The 25,442-nt window shown below is 32.1% G+C and overlaps 1 protein-coding gene across 1 annotated transcript; it reads right to left on the bottom strand.

Annotated features, from left to right (window-relative positions):
• Window positions 1-5,032: 5,032 nt before the first annotated feature.
• On the bottom strand, window positions 5,033-25,442 carry LOC143071017 (uncharacterized). The gene is made up of 6 exons (XM_076245105.1): window positions 25,293-25,442; window positions 23,099-23,227; window positions 21,700-22,047; window positions 7,226-7,291; window positions 5,985-6,025; window positions 5,033-5,125 (listed from the first exon to the last, which is right to left on the bottom strand). Exons 1-6 carry the CDS (start codon window positions 25,390-25,392, stop codon window positions 5,033-5,035), a joined length of 777 nt encoding a protein of 258 aa, XP_076101220.1. The 5' UTR covers window positions 25,393-25,442.

Raw genomic sequence — 25,442 nt, forward strand, 5'->3', positions numbered from 1 at the left:
ATAAATAAATCTGCAATTGATAATTTAGATTTTGTAGGGAAGGCTATACAGGATTTGTTAGATACTAATTTGATCAGAGAGGAGTCAAAGGCACCTTTTGTTTTAAATCCTTTAACAGTATCTGTAAGTCAGACAGGTAAAGGTCGTTTGATTATAGATTTACGACATGTAAACAAACAGGAACCTTATTGTGAGGTCAAATTCGAGGCCTTGAAAATAGCTAGTCAGTTTTTAACTTCGAATTGTTTTTTTTTTGTTTTTTTATATTACATCTGGTTATCATCACATAAATATTTTTTCTAATCAGCAAAAATATGTGGTATTTTCATGGAAGTTTGGTAATTCTGTAAAATATTACGCTTTTACTGTTTTACCATTTTGGGCTTTCATCAGTAGAGTATATAGCAAACGTAGTTCGTCCTTTGGTAAAACATTGGAGTAAGGATGGGATTAAGCTAACTGTTGATTTTGGATGATGGCTTGGCGTTAGCACATGCAAGAAGAACAGGTATGTACCCAACAAGCTATACGGGTGAAACATGACTTGATTTGTCGGGATTTGTCTCCAATAAAGACAGGTGTATTTGGAGGCCTGTTCAGAATTTAGACTTGCTTGAATTGATATGGGATTTGAAGAATTGTCTATTTCAATTGCTTCCAGAGAAAGTGGCAAATCTTGTAGATTAAGCAGGAGTCATTTTAGAATACCCATTTTAGAAAATAAGGCTGCTTGCGAAATTTTGTGGCAAAATAATTTGTTTTACCCCAGTAATTGGAGATGTCACTCAGATAATGACTAGGTGCACTTTTTCAGTGATTAACAGTAGAGATGAGAGGGATCAATTTGTAGATTTGAATTTTTATTCAGGTTCCATACGAGAGATTTTATTTTGGAGACAAAATATTGTAAGTTTAAAGCCTGTGGCAATCTTGCAAGCAATTTCAGATTTTAATGTGTTCACTGACGCCAGTGACGGTTCAGCTGCATGTTCTGCAGCTAATTCTGATTATATCATGCATAAGCAGTGGTTGCAGCATGAAACTATAAAAAGTTCCACTTCGAAAGAATTGAAAGCTATTGAACTGTCTATAGATAGCTTTAAGCATTTACTATCGAATAGTTTAGTTTCGTTTTTCACACATAACCAAAATGATGTTGGTATTATTCAGAAAGGTAGCAAAGTACCAGAGTTGCAAACGTTGGCTTTGTCAATATTCAGTATTAGTGTTTCTTTTAATATTTCGTTATATCCACAATGGATCCAGAGGGATGATAATGAATAAGCACATGCTTTGAGTAGGATCTTCGATATTGACAATTTGGGGTATTTCGTTTGAATTTTTTTACTTCATAGATGCATTACGGGGATAACATACAGCTGAAAGATTCGCTAATATGATCAAAGCGAAACTCGGGAGATTTAATTCTCTACTTTGGAATCCGGGTACGAGTGCAATTGACGCTTTTAATTGTAATTGGAATAGGGATAATAATTGGTTTGTCCCTCCTGATAATAATCTAGTTTGCAAATGCATCAATCATTCATTTAATGACACGGTAGTAGGAATATGCTTGGTTTGTCAGAGATGTTTAAGAATTTCATGAGATTGACAGAATCTTATTTGCAGGCAATAATAAGGATTCTAAGTTCGCTAATTTATTAGGACATTTAGTGGGCAATTATTAGCTGTTCGTTTGGATGCTTGATGAATTAGTATGCTGTTTATTATTTACAGATTGTGAATAAAGATGTTTCACCACTGGGTGTTTTTTATGTACTGATTACGCCAGAGATCCAGGGTTGCTGGAGAATGAATGTCTTTAGAGGTCACTGGACCATATGTTTAAGTGACCCTGGACGTACATCTTCTAAGATGTGTTACGTATTTGCATTGTGTAGTGTTGGTCACAGGACATATAGAAATCATAACGGTATGTGTTTATTATACAATGAATTTTTGATTGGAGTGTTTATTTGATTACAGAAAATATTTTTTACTGGATTCTGGTCTGAAAATGAAAAAGTGGCACATCCTGAACTTCGTCTGCTTATACATAATTTGCCAACAACTGTTACCGATGCTAGAGCTAAATCTACAGTAGACAAATATAGTTGTGGTTTTTAAAGATTTGCCAAATGGACGGAAAAGTATCGTGAAATAACTTGTATTTTACCATGCAAAGAAATTTATGTTGGTCTTTATCTGCAAAGTTTAATGGAATCTGTATAATTGAGTCTGCATTTTATAGCATCAGATGGGAACACAATTTTACTGGTGTAAAAAATCTTTGCGACTCAGATTTAATTTCTTAAATAGTTGAGTCAGCTAGAAGAACACTTTCTAAAACTTTAAAGAAAAAGGAACCTGTGACACCTGATTTTATGATTAAATTGTTTGCTAGAAATAATACTTCAAAAAGCACACTCAAAGAGCTACGTTTACTTACTATCTGTTCTTTAGCTTATACTGTTTTTTACGTTTCAATGAATTATGTAACATTAAAGCCAAACATATAAGTTTTTGTGAAGGTTATATAGATATTTTTGTCGAAGGGAGTAAAACAGATTGCTACAGAAAAGACAACCATGTTTTCATATGAAAGCTAGAAAGTGAACAATGTCCTGTTGCTTTCCTTTGAAATTATTTAGATGTAGCCAATATGGATATGAAGTCAGATATGTATAGTTTTAGATCGATCTCGCGTTTTTAAGAGTCGAAATGTATTTTTATTAAGAAAGAAAAATGTATGTTTGTCGTACACAATAATTAGAGAACTAGAGAAATCTATGGCATTAGCTGATTTTGGCTGTAGTATAACTGATTTTGGTTTACATAGTTTAATAACTGTAGGGGCAACAGCCGCCGCCCAGAATGGTTTATCTGATAGATTATTTATAATGGATGGTCGCTTGAAATCAGATGGTGCAAAAGACGGATATGCACTAGAAAATAAAAAAAAAGCGTTTATCAGTTTCTAAGAATCTTGGAATTTACATGTATATTTCTGTCTACATTCCTTGTGCGTCGAGATGGTTATTGCGCAATTCAGTATCCAAACTTGTAATTGTTCTATTGTATTTAGAAAGAAAAGACTAATGTTGAAGTGTACACAATTTGATGTGCTCAATTATCTACTACACATATGTTCAAATTAGATGGAGCCTTTTAGCACATAAATACTTAATCTTTGGTTAAACAACGTGTGTGGTATGCGGAAGGAATTTGAAAGATTGCACGATATCTCAGTAGCATGGGTTCGAATCCCGGCGAGGGAAGAACCAAAAAATTGCGAAAGCAAATTTACAGATCTAACATTGTTGGGTTGATGTTTAGACGAGTTGTATATATATGTATGTATCAATTTAGACTCGTTTATGTATATATATATATATATTTAAACGAGTCTAAATTGAAAACTACGTTCAAACCTATGATTGTGTTGGATAAAAACCGCAATTTTTATACGGGTGCATGTAAAATAAATTTCGTTGAAGAAGGGTCTAAAAACAACATTGTCCAAAAGACCAAAAAAGTGAAAAAGTATATTTAAACAAAACGCATTTGACTAACAGGTCGAACAACTGATGTTCTTTAACCCTGCTGACTGCCATTGGCGATTGCCAAATAAAATTGATCACAAGATGTAAAAAAATGGATCTTAATATAAATTTAATACTAAACAGAAAAAAACTTTTAACTTGTGGCCACGATGTTATGCCACAAACATACGGTGTCAATATTTTTTTAGTACAACAGATCCGGATTTCGACAATAAATGTCCCTTCAGTGATGTTAGGGATCGAAAAGGTACTTGGAAGGCCATATTAAAAGTACCCTCATTTTTAGATTAACTCTTGAATTTTAAGAGTCAATATAGGATGAACGGATCATATAAACCGGAGGGAAAATATGATACAAGCTCAAACAAAACAATATAAACGAGTCTAAATTGAAAACTACGTTCAAACCTATGATTGCGTTGGATAAAAACCGCAATTTTTATACGTGTACATGTAAAACAAATTTCGTTGAAGAAGGGTCTAAAAACAGCACAAACAACATTTTCCAAAAGACCAAAAAAGTGAAAAAGTATATTTAAACAAAACGCATTTGACTAACAGGTCGAACAACTGATGTTCTTTAACCCTGCTGACTGCCATTGGCGATTGCCAAATAAAATTAATCACAAGATGTAACAAAATGGATCTTAATATAATGTAATACTAAACAGAAAAAACTTTTAACTTGTTGCCACGATGTATAAAATGACTAAATAAACAGTCAACGATTAATCTTACAGGGCGATGGATCATGTAATATGATACTGTACACTACAAAATATAATATATAACAAGTCAAAAAGGGTACAACATTACCATTAAATAACTATAAAATGAACAAATATTAGATATTTCGGATAACAGATATCCTTCTTCGGTAATAGCACGATGTCAAATGAATCATGTCAATATATTCAAATTGAGACACTATCAAAATCTTGAAAGTGTATACAATTTAAGCGGACACTATGAAGATTTGAAAAAAATCTTATCCTAGAATGGAAAGTTCATATGTACTACAATTTTTTTTCAAAGGTCAAAATATAGGGCTGTGCGGCATATTTTCAACGTTTATATGCCCTGAACTTCTCAGAGTATAAACTAACAGTATTTTTCTTAACTACTCCTAACTCGAATGTAAGGTTACCACAGATTTCAATATAAACAATATGCACATGTATATTAACTGGTAACATTCCCAAGGTATGTCTCTGTGAGATGCAACACACAGAGCATTACTGGGAACCAGTATGTAAACAAAATTAATTTTCTATGAATATTCTAGATCTCCCCAAAAGAGGCGTGCTTTTAAAACAGCTGTATTTACAAAGTGCAACCTAGAGTATTTTAGTACATACATACTTTATGTTTGGTTAAACAACGTGCACTAAAGCATAATCAGTCTGACAAATCATATACACTATATATGGGATAGTAGTGAATAAAACATATGCTCCACGACATTCTGTTTAAAAGGTATGATGTCCATATCCAGCAAAAGCTATAACACTTAGTCGATCTGATAGCTCATCTTCATCACTGTCTTGTATTGGTGTCGCCATCTTTGAGTAAATATGTTTACAAGTACATTTCTATTTCATTATATTTGTATCTATATTATATATAGACTGGAAACAAATGACTCAGATTGGTACTTTTTTTTTTACTTAAGTCTTTGTTTAAGTAGGGTTATATTTTTTAGTGTGCTTTTGCTGTGTCGATCTGATAAGTCCAGCCGTTTTCAAATGAATTTTATAAGTTGTTCTTATGTTGTGTAGTTACACAAATGTTTCAGATTAGAGGGATTGGGATCCCCAAAACATGTTTAACTTCGGCAAAGTCTATACGTATGACCCAAGGTTGGAACCTGCAATTCAGTGGTTATCATTTGTTTCTGTATATCATATTTGTGTATCGCTTACATATTTTATTTTACATTAATTCGGCCTTTTTTTTCGTTTTTGAATAATTTTTTTTTACATTCTTTATGATTGTTTATAATTGGCTTTTAATAATTTAGTATGCGGTATGGGATTTGCTCATTCATGGTTAGGCCTTTCGGTTACCTAAAGCTGCGTACTTCAACAATATTTGATCTGTGGTGGAAAATTGTCTCATTACCATATCTTCTTTTTTTATATAAGCTTTCAGGCTTAAGTTAAGTAATGAAATTTAAAACATTAACATAAATGGTCATAATACATACAATATTTTACCATCTTATGATATCAAGATACTAACAAAGTACATATTCATGCACAAATTAAATGATTCTCTATCTACTTGTGGTTTGATAAAAATGTGATCTGCATTAACCCAAGCACTACATCATACTGATTATGAAGACTAAAATAATAACATAATCATTATATAATCTAAGACATCTAACAATATATTAATTTATCTATATCACACACATACCAATTTTGGAACTGTTTCTTCTCCAGAAGTTCTACTATAAACTGAAGAAAAGTAATTAAATGATATTTTAAAAACATGATTTTAAAAAGGATTTTGATTTGGTAGTCAATTGGGAATTTGACTGTGTTGGTCTAGTTAGATATGTGTTCCTTTACTTATGTGAATAGCAATTTTGAAAATAAACTTCAAAACAACCCTACAATACGCCAGTTACCCAATAGAAAATATTTTCAATAATGCCTGCAGTTAGCCTGACTACATGTCTGTTTTTTTTTAAGTCACTTGATTATAATGTGTAATTGGTATATATCTTAAATCTACTTCTATTATGGTGTTGTCCTATTATCTATTTTTCGCACGAAGAAATATTTTTCCTATCACACTGCATATAATGTGATTCGAATAAGTGATAGGAAAAATTTACTTATTTGACTTATTTATCCACCATATTAAAACGTTATTTCGATATCTCCATTTGCTATTCGTTATTGATGACTTTCAAAGGTCAAAACTATGGTAGTTTCCTCCTGAACAACGTGAGTATACACTTTTGTTTGTTTAAATGAACACTGAATTCGATGGAAACAAGTCAAACTGAATACTAGATCATACGAATGAGGACAATGTGTGAATCTCTGAACAACCAAATTTAGTAAGTGTTTTGTATATTACTCTTACTAGAGCTCATATCCCCGTATTTTGGTGGACTTTGTATTGCCCATTCTTATTTCTTTGTGTCGTGTTTTGTATTCTACTGTTTGTTATTTTGTTTTTCTCTCTTTTTTTTCTGCCATGGCGTTTTCAGTTAATTTTCGAATTGTGAGTTTGAATGACACTTTTGTATCTTTTGCCTTTCTATTTTATCGATTTATAAATATAAATATATACTGGCTACACTCAAGTTATCAATATGTTGATGTTAATCGATGCATTAAAACCTTGAGACATGTTGTTAAATAAAGAATAATTTGGATAATATAAGTGATGAAGCATCGATTATTGAAATTTATAATTTACAGAACAATTTAAAAACTACGCAAATAAAACTACAGTGAATTCATTATGATTCTAGGGACTCTTATTTTCGTGGATTTCGTGGATATGAGTAAACCAACATTTTTGCAATTTATCAAAACCGAAAATGAATGAATCGAATAGTATGTCTCACGAGACTTTCAACTGTACTAAATAGAAATCAATGGAAGTTGAATATCATTGGTTATGTTAATTACACTTCTTACTCTCTGTGACAGGTACATCGTGATGTTGCTGTGCACCGACTGTAACACCAGTCCTCTCAAGATCTTCTGAAATTCAAAAATATCAATGTCAAAATTTGAGCCACTTTTCAAAGTTTCATTAAGCTTTAATAACTTTTAAATTTATGTTTCATAAGCTAAAGATAAATCATTACACAAAATTCAACAGTTAGATCTAACCTATATAAAAATCGTATTCTTTTATTTTACAAATTATATGCAGACTAGATACTCCCATGTGTCGGAATCACTGCTAAAATATGTAACATTGAAATTATCATTAGCAAAAGTGGCACCTATTTTTCGCACACTTATATATAAATGAGGTTTGATCAAGGTCCAATCATTACGTCCATGTGTAAATTTTATTTAGTAAGCTTCTGTTTAAACAAACACTCGAAAATGTGTATACTAAACAGCCATAGCTCTTATATAAAGTTGATTGAGTTTATGGTTTGCAGATCTTATCGTCTTAAATTTTTCAAGGAATAGTATTTTTCGTTCAGTTATTGTTTTCAAGACAATAGCAAAATTTGCATCATTTTAGACAAAATGTCTATGACATAATTGTAGGTCTTTTTTTGCTGATCAATTTTGCTGCTTACAGTTTGTCACTTTGGTTCTTTTAAAGCGTTAGCCAAAACTACAAAAATTGTTCGAAATCATCATTATATAATTTATATTCTATATCGATGTTGTAAAAATGTACCGAACGAAACTTTTTAAAATAGGTCTTTAACATGAACAGCAATGATTATTCTTTGTTAGATTTTGATATTTCAGCTTAATACTGGAAACTTATAAATGCCAGTGATCTTCCTTTGGTCCCTCTACAGTGTGTATATTTCTAAAACTGGTTCACTATGCCCACATCTGTAGTGATGTTTCAGGTTTAAAGGAATGTAATCTCCATGCATCTATAAATATTATATTAATCACGTCAAAGATTTCGAATTAACAAATAACTTATAATACCACAAATAACTTAAGAGGCAATGTCAGAGAGCACCAGGCAGGACTGTTCAACTAAAAAAATTTATTTGGTCAAATACATAGTTTACCCTTTCAGTATAACATACTGACTGGGAATATATAATTTTTTTTTACATTTTTTTGTATTTTTGACATTTTTTTGATGAAATTCAATGTAAGCGCTAAATCCCCCAATTTTCATTGAAATGTATAGGAAAAAAGCCAGTTTCTTGGTCTTCGTTGGTTTTCCCGTTTGAATGGTTTTACACTAGTAATTTTGGGGCCCTTTATAGCTTGTTGTTCGGTGTGAGCCAAGGCTCCGTGTTGAAGGCCGTACTTTAACCTATAATGGTTTACTTTTTAAATTGTTATTTGTATGGAGAGTTGTCTCATTGGCACTCACACCACATCTTCCTATATCTATATTCTAACAGTTTTCAATTATCCATCACCGGTGAAAAAACAACACTTATGACTAACTACCTATATGGAAGTCTAGTACTATGTTGGTGTAAAATTAATTAAAATAAAATTGTTGGTATCTTTAATATATTTTTCCCAAAAAGGTAAAAAAAAAAGCTAAAATAGGGAAAATTGAGAAAAGCCAGTTTCTAACCGTTTTCAGTTATCCACCACTAGAGGAAAACAACACTTATGGCTAAACTACTTATATGAAAGTCTAGTACTATGTCGGTGTAAAAAATAATGAAAATAAAATTTTTGGTATCTTTTAAATTTTTTTTTAAAAATAAAGTAAAAAATTGCACGAATAGAGAAAATTGTAAAAATTTAGAAAAGCCAGTTTCTAACCATTTTCAATTATCCATCACCACAGGAAAACAACACTTATGACTAAACTACTTATATGGAAGTCTAGTACTATGTTGGTGTAAAAAATAATGAAAATAAAACTTTGGTATCTTTTCTATTTTTTTTCTCTCAAAAAATAAGGTAAAAAAATGCAAAAATAGAGAAAATTGAGAAAAGCCAGTTTCTAATAGTTTTCAATTATCCATCACCAAAGGAAAAAAACACTTATGACTTAGCTACTTATATGGAAGTCTAGTACTATATGTTAGTGTAAAAAATAATGAAAATAAAATTTTTGGTATCTTTTTTAATTTTTCAAAAAATTAAGTAAAAAAATGCAAGAAATAGGGAAAATTGTGAAATTGAGAAACTATTCTTTGGCAAACCAAAATGGTATTACTTGGACTAAGTTGCAAAATATCATATACTTTTGCATCTTTGTTGTTTTTATCATGTTTAAGTGAACGGTTTTGATGAAAAAAATAAAAGATAAAAAGGTGTAATCTTGTCTCGACTTTGTTCATTTGGTTGCCATAGCAACCATAAAATGTACACTGTTCATTTCCTATTGGCTTCTTTTATACAAATTTTCACCATGAAAGAACTAAATTGGAAGATGTAAGAAAATTCTCATTGAATTGGCCAGTAATGCCATAGATACCTACAATACAATTTTTGCTGTACTTTGACCTTTGACCTCAAAGTAAAAAGAGGATTTTTGTTTACACTTTTGTGTCGGGAGCAGATCTTTTTGCCCTGTGACAAAAGCTGTTTATAATTGACACCATTGTGCAGCAACTCAAGACAATATGTTGTGTTCCATGGATGATAACATCTGACTGACGTTTATCCTTTAACATGGTTAAAGGTATATGTATATAAAAGAGCTTGATATGTCCATTTCAAAATAATATACTTTTACAAAACTTATTGTAGCTGTTTGACAATCCACGCACTTGCTAGTTTTGTTATTGCAATTTCCTAAAATGCTGCATATAAATATTGCTTTCACAATTTATGATGAATTATTTTGGCAATAACAACATTGCACACATTTCTGAATAAACAGTATTATCTTGATCGACATGACAACACCGTTTTAATTCAACTAAAAATGTGTACCTTCAGATCATGCCATACAGGAACCCCACATAAAGAAAATCATTACATATCTTAATATGAATGAGACAGATCTCCATCCCAAACCATCATAGTTTAATCCTTAATGACATACTCTGCTCTCTTCATACAATATCTATTGTTAAATTTTTATTCTTTTATTTATATCATCTTCCACTCATTATATTAACTACTGACTAGATCCTTATTTCTTTACCTAATATATTTTGAACTGCCAACTGGCATGACAATCATGACCATGCATAGATCTTGTCCATTTCTTTTTGTGTTTTTTTTTTGGGGGGTTTGGGGATGGGGGATTTCAGAGTATCTTTCGAAGGGCAACTTTAGTTAGAGGACTGCACGTTTATACTTGGTAGTGACAAAATCTACAAATAATCATGCTCTTGGTTTTTACAAAATCAAATATGATATGCAGATTGGTTTAGTTCTTTATTGAAGGCTGTACACATTGCTATTAACTTTTACATAGTTTGGTCTCTTAATGAAGAATTGTCTAATTACAATCATACTAAATCTTCTGATTTTTATTGTGTTCCATTGCAGTTTCTTCAAAACCTTTGGAAATAGAAGCATTTTATCTTCATCACTTGGTTTGTATAAAAGTCAGATTATGACAACATAGAATTATTCCCATATATACGTCACAATAATTATGGCGTAAAGAGAACTGTGATAGGTACATGTAGCCTTGAAATTGGCAATCATATTAGATCTCCTTTTTAATAAGACGGATATATGTGACATATACTTAGCTACAGTGTGAACATAACAATTAGCGTATCATGTTTATTCAATCGATAAATTTTGAACAAATGCATGTACTGCACAAAACAAAATAACAAGGGCATACCACATTGATACTTTAAGAAGTTTAATTTTTTTGGGCTGCACATATTTCTTAATAACAGAAAAATATTAACACAGTTATTTCGAAAAATACAACTTTGGACTTTTTTTCCTCTTAACAGATTTTTTTTTATATAAATTGATCCCATTTTCCGTGACTAATAACTTTGATTTTTTTTATCAACACATAAACAACTTTTTTTAATTTTTCTTATGCTGTGCTGTCACAGCACTGTAATTCAGTAGTTGTCATTAGTTACTGTGAAAAGTAAAATCACTAAAATACTGAACTTAAAGGAAAATAAATTCAAAAAGTCCATAATCACATGGCAAAATCATATAACAAGACGCATAAAAAACGAATGTACAAGAACTGTCATATTCCTGGCTTGGTACAGGCATTTTCAAATGTAGAAAATGGTGGATTAAACCTGGTTTTATAGCGCTAACCTTCTCACTTTGATGACAGTCTCATCAAATCCGTTATATTTACATTGATGCGTTAACTAAACAGACACAATAAATAAAATAGTAAAAATATGGGTACACCAGTCATCATCGTATAACAATTTTAAAAGGAACAATTTAACATGACACAAAAACATCTATGATCTACAAACAAATTCATTGTTTGCGTGAGTCATGTTTGATTTTTGTAAATGTTTTGTTATAATTCAGACCCTTTTATATTATCATTTGAATTGTTTCACATGATTCATGTTAGGAACTTTTATTAATTATTATAGGGTTTGAGTTTTAGGTTTTGGTGAATACCATATTGTGACATATAGCTGCTTACATCTACATCTCCCTATTTTTATAATTCAGGACAACTTCATATGCTGAAGACATAATCTTTCAATCAGTTTAATTGAGGTCTGGAGCTGGCATGTCAGTTAACTGCTAGTAGTCTGTTGTTATTTTTGTATTATTGTCATTTTATTTATTTTCTTTTGTTACATCTTCTGACGTCGGACTCGGACTTCTCTTGAACTGAATTTTAATGTGCGTATTGTTATGAGTTTACTTTTCTTCAGTGGCTAGAGGTATAGGGGGAGGGTTGAGATCTCATAAACATGTTTAACCCCGCCGCAATGTTGCGCCTGTCCCAAGTCAGGAGCCTCTGGCCTTTGTTAGTCTTGTATGATTTTTAATTTAAGTGTCTTGTGTATAATTCAGAGTTAAGTATGACGTCCATTATCACTGTACTAGACTAAGTATACATATGTTTTAAGGGGCCAGCTGAAAGATGCCTACGGGTGTGGGAGTTTCTCGCTACACTGAAGACCCATTGGTGGCCTTCTGCTGTTGTCTTTTCTATGGTCGGGTTGTTTCCGCTTTGACACATTCCCCATTTCCATTTCCATTCTCAAATTCAGAAGTATATTTCTGTTGCCTTTATTTTTTCAATATTGTAACCAAGGAATGCAGAAAAAAAGTATATATCTTAATATCTGGTGAAAAACTCCTTTTTAGTGACAATTGAACATGCTGTCATATTCATTCATTTTTAGATCTTGAAGTGCCTGTAATTTTATTTATTTTTTGTTTGACTCTTTCTATCAAAAAAAGTAAAAACACAAAAATACTGAACTCCGGGTAAAAATTAAAAACGGAAAGTCCCTTAAAAATGGCTAAATCAAACGCTCAAAACATCTAACGAATGGGTAACAACTGTCATATTCCTGATTTGTTACATGCATTTTTATGTAGAAAAGGGTGGATTGAACATGGTTTCATTGATATGGGAATATTTATAGATTAAATGTTTACAAAATTTAGAATTTTTGAAATACTAAGGCTTTTCTACCTCAGGTATAGATTACCCTAGCTGGATTTGGCAAAACGTTTAGAAATTTTGGTCCTCAATGCTCTTCAACTTCGTACTTTATTCTGCCTTTTTAACTTTTTTGGATTCGAGCGTCACTGGTGAGTCTTTTGTAGACGAAACGCGCGTCTGGCGTAGATACAAAATTTAGTCCTGGTATCTATGATGAGTTTATTTATAGTAGTCCGGCGGCTACAAGCATATTTCAAACGAATTGTGCACATCCTGCTACAAGCATTAAATTTGGCATAGACCTTCCTCATCTGTTACTCTTTTATTTCAGATAGGGAGGCATTTGAAAAAAATGTCTCACTTCCGGTAAAATCCAAAATGGCGGACGTCATACTTGAATCAGCTTAATATCGAAGGCTAGTATTTGAAAAGGTGTTATTATCATGCTACTAGCATAATATTTGGTACAAACCTTTGTTATGTACTACTTTTGGATATATTTTATAGATTAGATGTCTTCAAAAACCATACTTTCGGTAAAAATCCAACATGGCGGACATTGTGCTTAAATAAGCTTATTTTTTAGGGAGGGTAATTGAAATGTGTTTTAACGTATTGCTACTATCATTACATTGTGCAGGAACCTTTCTTTGGTGCTTCTGATGGATACAATGTATAAGACATATGTCTTAAAAACCCTTACTTCCGGTTATATCCAAAATGGCGGACAAAGAAAAATCTATTTATTATTCAAATTTTCAACTTTTTTTAAAATGTAAAGAAAATGATTTTTTTTGTGCTGGTCATTAAACTTTTGGCTTTAAGTTATCCCCAAAACCACTAATTCTATCATGTTGTAAATGTTTAAATATAAATTTGACACTTCCGGTAAAAATATGACGTAAATTTCAAAGATGAGTCCTCAATCCATTTCTTCGATGTAGAGTTTTGGATAGATTGATTAAAACAAAATAAAATCACTATAGTACTAACACATATTTAAAATTACTACAATTTTCGGCCAAAAATACCGATCACCACGCATGCACACAAGGCAGTGCACGGGAAACCCGATTTTCCACATTAAAAATTACCGCGGCATCCTTTCTTACATCCACAATATACAAGCTTCTGACAAAATGATGAGGCCTCAAAAAGAGTTTTTAAAAAGTTATCCTCTTTGTCCCCGCCTGGAGTGGGTAGCATAAGAGCCAATTCCAAACTCGTCTCCCTAAACACCTACCTAAGTATATTTATTGCACGATTTACATGCTGGAAAAGACTAGACCAAGTTGAGAGAATAGCCTCAAAAAGCCTTCCCTTTTGCGCAAATAGTTATTTTCTTGCTTCGTTAACCATGTTATACCCATCTGTTAAGTTTGTGCGATCTTACAGTAAAACCCCGGTGATTTAGTCTGATCAATCATCATTCTTTATATTAAAGTCACATCTTCAAATGCAATCAATGTCTCCCACATAGTCTTTTTTATTCCCTTTCAAGCAAAGAGAGAACCATACACAACAGGTAAAGGCATGGATAACAATAAGTGTGTCAGATCACTCATTGCCTAGAGCATTTGAAAGGCCATTAATAGATATTAATCCAAAGTCTTTTTCCCTCCCAAACACAATCAATAGTTCGTCTACCCCTATGTCACGGAATAGCGAAACAGTAGTGACAGCATCATCATTAACGACTGTTCGAATCATGACTCTTTTAAGTTCATGTTTCACTGCATCAGACACATGCACCATGATTCTAGTGTCTGCCTCTAAATGTGAACTGGGTGCTAAACTTGAAATACATCACGTGGTGGATAAGATAGAATATCCTGACCATTTGCCTCCAAGACTTCATCCACTCGTATTACAGTTTCAAGGTATTTTATTAAGGTAAGGACATAATACCCAATCAGCATACTCGTTAGGCCGCAATTTACAATCGGAGAGCTGATTTCCCACATTTACAAAGACTGTGGTATTGTTTCTCTCATCCATAATTCCAAAAACACATATTTTCTTGCTTTGTTAACCCAATCTGATAAGTTTTTTTCGATCTTACAACAAAACCACGTATCGTTTTCAATGACATTAAATTTATCAAATCCATATGGTGATGTTGGCTGGTCAATCATCATTCTAAATGCTAAAGTCACATCTTCAAACGCCATTAATGTCACCAACGCAGTTCCTTTTCCAACTAATTGTTATCTTTTAATGCCTAGTGCATTTGAAAGGTCATAGATAGATATATATCTTAAGCTTTTCCCCCTTCCAAATGCAAACCAAAGTTTGTCTGCCCCTCTGTCACGAAATAGCGAAACAGCAATGACATCAGTATCGACTGCTCGAGTCATGACTCAGTTAAGTCTGTGTTTCACTGCATCAGACACATCGATCTGGATTCTAGTGTCAGTCGCTTCGTGAAAACATGGTGCTCAACTTAAAACATCATCAAGTGGTGGATAACACTGAACATCATGAGCATTTGTTGCTACAACTACCTTGTAATCAAAATTGTATTGAGCAAGCTGCTGTGAATGAAAACTTAAAAGTTCTTTCTTATTGTCGTCATCGCTCAGAAAACTTTACCAATTTTGAGGATGTTTTTAACCCTGGATTCGTCTGTGTATTCCCTTTCCCCTAAATGTTGCTCTTGCTTCTTTTAGCAGCTTTCAAACTACCAGTGTTCGCATCCGACATTACATCCACTGTTGTTACAGTTTCAAGGTGTTTCCTAACGATTATGATGATTGGGTATTATGTCCTTACCTTAATAAAATACCTTGAAACTGTAACAAGAGTGCATGAAGTCTTTGATGAGTATGGTAGTTCTAGCAACAAATGCTCAGGATGTTCTATCTTATCCACCACGTATTTCAAGTGTAGCACCATGTTAACATAAAGAGACAGACACTAAAATCATGGTGCATGTGTCTGATGCAGTGAAACACGAAGTTAAACGAGTCATGATTAACAGTCACTGATGATGCTGTCAATGCTATGTTTGGGGAGGCAAAATTTTTTCGATTCATATCTATCAATGGCCTTTCAAATGCACTAGGCAATGAGTGATCACACACACTTATTTCTGACCCATACCTTTACCGGTTCTGATACGGTTCTCTCTTTGCTTGAAAAGGAAAAAAAGACTGCGTGGGAGACATAATGATTGATAGCATTTGAAGTTTTGACTTTAACATAAAGAATGATGTTTGATCAGCCTAAATCACCAGGGTTTTACTGTAAGATCGCACAAACTTATCAGATGGAGCTAACATGATTAACGAAGCAAGAAAATCATTTTTTGCACAAAACGGAAGGCTAATTATAAGTGAGGCTATTCCCAAAACTTGGTCTAGTCTTTTCAAGCATGTAAAACGTGCAATATACTAATGCAAGTGTTTAGTGAGACGAACTTGGGATTGGCTCTTATGCTACCCAGTCCAGGCACTAATGGATTGCGAAGGGACAAAGAGGGTCCCTTTTAAAAAAAACACTCTTTCTGAGACCTCATCATTTTGTCAAATGCTTGTACATTGTGGATGTAAGAAAGGATGCCGCGGTCATTTATAATGTGGAAAATCGGGTTTCCCGTGCACTGCCTTGTGTGCATGTGGTGGTGACTGTGAATAAACATGCATTCTTGGCCAAATAGTAGTAATTTCAAAAATGTTTTATTACTAAAGTGATTTTATTTTATTTTAATCAATCTATCCAAAACTCTACATCGAAGAAATAGATTGAGGACTCATCTTTGAAATTTACGTCATATTTTTACCGGAAGTGTCAACTTTATATTTAAACATTTACAACATGATAGAATTAGTGGTTTTGGGGATAACATATGTCTTATACATTGTATTCATCAGAAGCACCAAAGAAAGGTTCTTGCACAATGTAATGAGAGTAGCAATACGTTAAAACACATTTCAATTACCCCCTCCCCCTAAAAAATAAGCTTATGTAAGTACAAAATCCGCCATGTTGGAATTTAACCGGAAGTACGGTTTCTGAAGACATCTAATCTATTAAATTTATACAAAAGTAGTAAAAAACAAAGGTTTGTACCAAATATTATGATAGTAGCATGATAATAACACATTTTTACACACTAGCCTTCGATATTGGGCTGATTTAAGTATGAAGTCCGCCATTTTGGATTTTACCGGAAGTGAGACATTTTTTTCAAATGCCTCCCTATCTGAAAAAAAAGAGTTATAGTTGAGGAAGGTCTATGCCAAATTTCATGCTTGTAGCAGGATGTGCACAATTTTTCACAAAGCCGCCGTACTATAGCGCCAAACCTCTCACTTGTATGACAGTGGCAGTATCAAATTCCATGTTATTGACAACGATGTGTGAACAAAGCAAACATACATAATAGGCAAAAAAGTCAAAAATACAACAGTCAACATTGTGCTCAACATTGTGCTATAATCGTAATTGTAAAAATAACCATACAAACATGTAAAAAAAGAAGCCAAAATGGCATACAGACAAAGCATATTAGTAACAATTGAAGACAAAAATACACAAATTTACCAAAGTACAATAACACAATGACGGTATGTATAATTACATAGCCATATTGAAAAGAAAAAATAAGAAAATTCACAGAAAATAATAAAAAAGGTTTGATCAAGATTTGAAACAACTTAAAAAAATTGTCACATAAAAGGGCAATTTAATGTCAAAATTTCCAAAAGACCCAATCGTACGGGGCTCTTTTTTTAAGACATATAAACAATACTCAAAACTAAGGAGAAAAAAGAAAAAAGAATTCAAACAGCTTATCTTAGATCGCTTGGACAATTTGGAAACCAAAATCCCAAAAGAATACTGGTCGCTGGTAAACTCCTTAAGCGATGAACAACAAAATAATAACACAAAAAAATATAGATGGAGATAATTGGTTCAAATGTTTTTCTAATTTGGCATCTGTTTCTCCAAATCTGTCAAATAAAGTAAACGAAATTACAGAAAAACTAAAGAAATTAGAAAAAAATGTTGGAAGCTTTATTCCACTTGATTTTGAATTTTCTTTGTCTGAATTACAAAAGGCTTTGAAAAAGCTCAAATCTGGAAAGAGTCCAGGATTGGACAACATAAGTAATGAAATGCTGAAAGTGTCACAATCCCACATGGTCCCATGTTTTCTAAAACTATTCAATGCAATACTTCGATGTGGTCACTATCCGAAGTCTTGGTCTCAAAGTTTTATATGCCCTTTGTACAAATCTGAAGATCCCAATAAACCTAAAAACTATAGTGGCATAGCAATTAATAATAGTATTGGCAAACTGTTTAACATGATTTTAAACACCAAACTTGTTAATTTTTTGTCTGAAAACGGGATTATACATCAAACTCAAATTGGGTTCTCTAAGAAATCCAGGACTTCGGATCATGTCTTCGTTCCAAAATGCATTGTTGAAAAATATTTAAACTGTGGTAGCAAAAAACTATATACATGTTTTGTGGACGTTCGTAAAGCCTTTTATAAAGTGCTTCACGTTGGTATCATGTTGAAATTGTTAGAGGGAAATATTGATGTTTTTTTCTATAGAATTCTAAATAGTGTGTATAACAATGACAGACTCTGTATGAGGGTAAATAATAAAATAATTGATTTTTTTAGTTCTAAAGTTGGAGTCCGTCAAGGGGATGTTTTAGGTCCTAACCTGTTTAAATGTTTCATAAACGATTTGCCCAACTGTGACTGTTTACAATTAAATAATAAATGTGTACCTTGCCTTCTCTATGCGGATGACCTGGTGTTATTTTCAGATAATAAAAAAGGGTTACAAACCCAACTTAATATTTTATACCAATATTGTAATGACTGGTGTCTTGAAATAAACACAAAGAAAACACAAATTATAATCTTTAATAAAAATGGGAGACTACTGTCAGATTAATTTAATATAGGTGCAAACAGAATAGAGTGTGTGAAATTCTATAAATACTTAGGATTAGTTCTAACTAATACATGAAAATTTAATGCAGCTAAAAAAAAACTATATGATAAAGGACTAAAGACTTCTTTTAAATTTTACAAAAACATTAAGTCATGTTCTCCATCTATTAAGACTTTACTTCATATATTTGATCACACCATCAAACCAATAGCTGTATATGGCTGTAAAATATGGGGTATAATAAATTTAACTCCAAAAAGAACAGCCATGCATATTTTTAAATCTTCAAAGATTGGGAACCTGATCAATTAAATCTTAAATTTTGCAAGTATGTTCTATGTTTTCTCCAAATATTGCATAAATATTGCAGTTATATCAGAGCTAGGTAGCTTTCCTTTATATATTAACATAGTAATTCAAATATTTATGTATTTGCACCGCCTTGAAAACTCGCCCACTGATCTCTTAAGTAAAAATTTTACACGGCCAAGATCAGAGAGAACATGCCAGTTTTGTTCAATGAACTCGGTTGAAGACGAAGAACATTTTTTATTTAAATGTACCTTTTATTATAAGGAAAGAAAAACCTTTCTGGATGAACTCTTTACAAAATACCCATATGTATCCCAAATATCCGATAGTAATCTGCTTATTTGGTTTATGTCAAACGATAGCCTTCATTTTAACTCTAAATTATGTGAATTGCTATCCTCATTTTACACATTGAGAAACTAAATATTTGCTTAACTAAAACTTAGAAAACTTATTTATATTCTTCACCAGTTCATTGTCACATTATACTTGAATTGTTTTATCTTTTTCTTTTCTGCGCAGTAAGAGTTATCCTTCGTTCCACATATACAATGTAGGCAACTGACTCTCCTCATAATAAAAATAAAAAAATAAATAAAAAAGAATAAAAATACATTTGTGTCTGTATTTTTTACCGGTATTTTATTTTTCATTTACATGTTGTACTGTTAAATCAATCATCCTTAATCAGAACGATAGTTGTATGTGTGAGTGTATGCATGGTATGCGAGTGGGAGAGAAAGGCTTTTGAGTTTTACTTAATGTGATTACATGCTTGTTATTAGCCCTATGATTAGGAAATAAAATATCTTTATCTTCATCTTTATCTTTGTCATATCATATATATAATAATGATAAATAAAAAGGCATTCAAACAAAGCACATAGCAAACTTTAAACAGGAGCTTTTTTCAATCTTAGTTTTCAAGATACTAGCCAAAACTTTTAAAATTTGGCCTAGTGAGAAAATAAGGTTAAATCTGCTTGTGTAATAAATCACGTCAGCCGTAGAATTGTTTCGATTTAACCGTTTATATTTTATTATATTGTCCCGAGCTATATTGTGGGGGTAAACTACGGCTATAAATGCCATAAAGACTAGAATATACCAGTGTTTTCATAAGACCCCGAAGGGTATACATACATTGTTTAGTTGCTAAATACAATAACATTATTTAGCGTAATTTACATTTTTATGAAATTTTACACCGCAATAATAACTGAAATCGAGTGATTTGTTTATTCTGCATTAGTAAAGAGAGACTGGAATATATATGAAGTTATGTCTAGATTAAACATGGGTTTTATTGTCACAAATTTAGTTTACTTGGTCGTATAAATAAGGTGGGTGTTACACAAAACAGCTGATATAATGCGTTTGAACTAGATTGATCGGATTGACAATATATAGGCTGTCATGTTGGTGTAATACCACCAAATCATAGTAGGTCACATTGGACTGCATCCCAAAAAGTGTTAAAAAAAATATTCAGTTGAATTTATAGTTGAAGGAAATTAATCCAACATTTCATTGCAGTAAAACAATTCTGAGTCATAAACATATATATATTCGGTGTTTCTGACGTATCAAATCATTAGCTTGGTACCTTTGCAATCTAATTAAAAACCGATCTCTCATCGCCCCCGTTTTCTAATATGTCACGTGGGAGATCTAACGAAACCCGCTTTGAGGTCAAATGTTAGTGAACTGGAAGTTGTGAATTTATAATGATATGCAAATGAGTTGACGACCTATTGATAAGCCAATCAAAAAAGAGTATGAATTATTTGGACTGACGATTACTTCGTAAATGAAATGAGTTACATCCCTTTACCTCAAGATAAACTTTCATGATCGTCGAAGACTCATTTTCATTGGTCGAAAAAGACACACATACAAGGTCACTCACATGTGACCTCAAATCGGGTTTCGTTAGATCTCCCACGTGACATATCAGAAAACGGGAGCGATGAGAGATCGGTTTTTAATCAGATTGGGTACCTTTGATAATTATTTACACTACTGGGTCGATGCCACTGTTGGTCGTCGTTTCTTTACCGAGGGAATAGCCAGCCCAGTAGACAGCACTTCGGTGTTGACATGAACATCAATGATAAAGTCATTTTTTATAAATTAACTGTTTGCAAAAGTATGAATTATTCGAAAAACTATGGATTTTTGTTTATCCCATCCATATATTACCTTAGCCGTATTCATCACAACCTTTTGCATTTTTGGGTCCTTCATCCTCATCCACTTTATACTTGTTATGCTTCTTAACTATTTTGATCAGAACGTCACTGATGAGTCATTGATAAAATGAGATTATGAACCTGATACCTTTGATAACTATCAAAGCACCATTCTTTTTCGTTTGTATGTATATAGATTTTTTGGGAAACATGAGGTTACATGGTTACTAAAGCTTGTACACAGGAAAAAAGGGTCACCATTTAATTAGTTAACTTCCAGTGATGGTTATCCTATTATATGCAATGACAAGTACAGTTTTGTATGTAGTACTAAACAGAATAAAACTATACTCACACAGATCTTAGTAATTTTTTTTGAAACAAAGACAAATTCTACACAATTTTGGGAAAAGTTCAAATTTAAAAAAGGAGTTAAAGAACTGTTGTATAAGACCTTTACGAATACTTATTTTACAATACCTGGTGTTGCTCCTGGATCCATCTTAGCTTTTAAAGCTTCTCCTCCTGATTCTTTAAGAGCTTCCATTAAGAGAACTGGCCAATTATAACTTCTTCGTCGCATCAGGAAAAGTAGTTTATTCAAGGCTTTAAATTTTCCATGAGAATTGCATTCTGATCTTATAGTTTCCATATCACTCCGTTTAATGCAATTATTTTGGTATAAAAACCCACAGATATTCATTGGTTCTATTCTTTCAAAAAGATCTCCCTTCATATAACAAATTAAAAATTCATAGTAGTCCTGACAAAACTTGTCTCCCCTGTCTGGATATTCATTATTAATAAGATCAATGAATCTTTTATAACCTGAAGTAAAATAATACAAACATTTTCAATTTGCATGGATTTTAAAACCAGCAATGAATTCAGGATGTGTTCTTGATATACTAGTAAACATGTTTCAATAAAATCTAAGCACTATGTATTTTGGTGGGCAACCAATATTTTTTTACACAGGGAATATCATACAGTCAGGGGAACTTGAAGAAGTAAATATTAATATACCTATATGAGTAAATTTGTAGGATATTCATTTTCAAGTGTATTTTATTGACTTGTATAGGTAAATTATTTCATTGGCTATATAAGTTATGTCCCTTAGACTTCCTGATTTGTTTTTTGCTTATACAAGTAAGAAGGTCTTTTCTTGAATTTTTCTGGATTCCTTTGCTTTAATAGAGTTTGTAATACAATCTGTTCTTTGCAGATGTCTTAACTAATCATTTAAGTGTAATTTCATTGACAATAAAAATCTCATTTTTCGGTTATCTTAAGAACACTGCTCATTTACAAGATCTAAGAGACAATTTTTGAAAGCCTTGCGCAAAAACTTAAGATCGGTGCGCAATTAGTTTCTTTGTTGAATAAATAAGATGAAACATTGAATTCTTATAAAAAAAAAATTATGAGCTAACCTGAGAAAAACTGTTAAAAGCTTGTTTTTTTTTGTATCTGAAAAGTTTCGAATTTTAGGGATTTGAAAATCATTTACTTATACAAGTAACTTTTTTAGAAAACTAAGGGGAGATTATTCAATCAGCATAATTTACTTATACAAGTATATCATTATTTACTTCTTGTACACGAAGTATCCAGTCCTTGACTGTCACATGTGTCATATTGGAAGTACAATTTTTATCTTCAAAATATTTTGAAATTTTAGCAAAAACAGATGTTAACATATAATATTTACTTCTTCTTTTTTTTTTTTTTACATAAACTAAGTTTTTATCATAAATTATGAACCAGGTAACAATTTGGAATGCATATTATAATTCTATATAAATTTTTTGAACTTAATTTGAGAATGAGTATTTTCAAAGGCAAAACAAAAAAGTAGTCATATCTTAAACCTTACCTCCATCAGATAAAGCCACAACAAATTTCTCTGACAAGTCTTCATTTACAGATACTGCATTTATCAGTATTGCAACAGCTTCTGTTCGACTTCTTTTTTCAATTTCACGAACATTTTCTTGGAGCTCCACTGCATATGAATATAAAAAATTCAGCTACTATAGTACAGTTTCTGTTTTTTGCATTTCCAGTGATCATGGTGATAGCTTTATAGGCCTTTTATTATAAATGCAAGTAGGTTATTTCTTGTTTTTTTTATTTTTACTTTGAACATATTACTGTACTGATGCAAATGAGGCCAAAACAAAAATATTGTTCCTACCATCTTTCAAAAAATGTGATGCAATTTATGTCTATACCCTCCCACATTTACTGTAATTTACATTCAGATTGAGCAGTAGCTGTTCAAGTCCAGATCATTTCCCTCATATATTGTCCATGTATTTTTGAAATATTATTTTAACTAACCTATATTTTCTGCAAACAAGCAGGAACATTTCTTGACTGACATTCATCTGCATGCATCACAAACTATGTAATGCTTATGTAATAAATCACCAAAAAAAAACCATCCAATTTGAAATAAATCTGCCACAGATGATTCCCCCATGCTTGACAAACACATAAACTTAGAAAGGAAAATAACCATGACAACTGAAAGATGGTAATAGTGATTCACCCCAAATTTGTACATTTTTGTTGGTGCACTGATCTAAGTTTTGTGGTAACAACAATTGTGTATAAGTTTTGTGGTAACAACAATTGTGTATAAGTTTTGTGGTAACAACAATTGTGTATAAGTTTTATAACATTTGATTGAGTATAAAAATCAGCATTTTTCCCATTGTAAAGGGCATAACTGTAGAGCAATAAAATTGACACCCCCAAAATTCAAACGTGATCTGTATTATGTGGTTATAAGCATTGTGTTTGTTTCATACCATATGGTAGAGGCTAATCAAAGTAAGAGTACGGAAACAAAATATTCAGCATTTTTTCCATTTGCCAAGGGCATAACTCTAGAACGGTTAAAGTGACACCACCAAAATTCAAATTTTATCTGTGTTTTTAGGTAATAAGCATTGTGCATAAGTTCCATAGCACTTGGTACAGGCAAACTTAAGTAAGAGAACAGGAAAAAAATCTCAGCATTTTTTCCATTTGTAAAGGGGCATAACTCTAGAACAATTAAAGTGACAACCCAAAAATTGAAACTTAATTCTGTATTTTGTGATAAATTAATTGGCATTGTGTATAAGTATCATTGCATTTGGTGGAGGCAAACTTAGGTTAAAGAACAGAACCGATGAATTCTGCAATTTTCCATTTGTAAGGGGCATAACTCCGCAATGTTCAGTTAAAGTGACGCCACCAAAATTCAAACTTGATTTGTATTTTGTGGTAATCAGCATTGTGTATAAGTTTTATAACTTTTGGTTTAGGCAATCTAAAGTAAGAGAACGGAAACCAACTTTGGGACGTATGTACAGAAGGACAAGGGTAAAACGTAATGCCCCTTCCCCTGCGGCAGGGGCATGGGAACTAAAAAATACCGAAATGTACTTGACAAGGAACAGTTGAAGGCGTTGCCTTCGGTAAACGTCACTATAGCGTGTTTCAAACTTTTAAAGTAACAATTGATATTTTTCTGTCATAATTTGGCCTGACATTAGTTTTAAAACAGAATGTGTTAATTTTTTAAAAGTAGTAAAAACTGGTTGATTATATAAGGAATCCCTTCAGCATGACTGTGCGGCGCTGGTGGGGCCCTTTCTGAAAAGTTCTGCCACTGTATATATATTTATCAACTTTAATTCAAACTAAGATAACATTTTCAATTTTGTTTTTATATTTAAAATTTTTATAAATAAAGAAATTTAAATCTTGATATGTTCCAATCTGAGCCTTATATACCATATATAGTCATCTCACATGTCTCAGGTCCCAACACACCTTCTTTAAAAACTTTGGACGTTAAACTTAAATTAACATAAATTTTGACAAGATAATTATAATTTGTCAAAATGCAAATAACTGTTTTACATATTTATACAATATTAATGAATATCTATTAATAGCCTTTTAATTTATTTTGGTAAAACATGTAAAAGGCATAGATACAATGTCAGTGTTGAATGTAAACAAACTAATTTGTAATAATTATGGATTGTCAAAATGTATCATTATAGTTTCACCTGACAAGCCCTGTATACTGAAAAGTATATCACTTGGCTTTAGAAATTTTTGAAACTCTGGCAACAAGAATTTGATTCTTTCTCGTAAATCGTTTTCCATGTTGTCATGGTTGTGGTGGGATGTGTGTATTTCCAGAAATCCCCATCTAC

The sequence above is a fragment of the Mytilus galloprovincialis genome, chromosome 4 (genome assembly GCF_965363235.1).
Source record: "Mytilus galloprovincialis chromosome 4, xbMytGall1.hap1.1, whole genome shotgun sequence".
Lineage (NCBI taxonomy): Eukaryota > Metazoa > Mollusca > Bivalvia > Mytilida > Mytilidae > Mytilus > Mytilus galloprovincialis.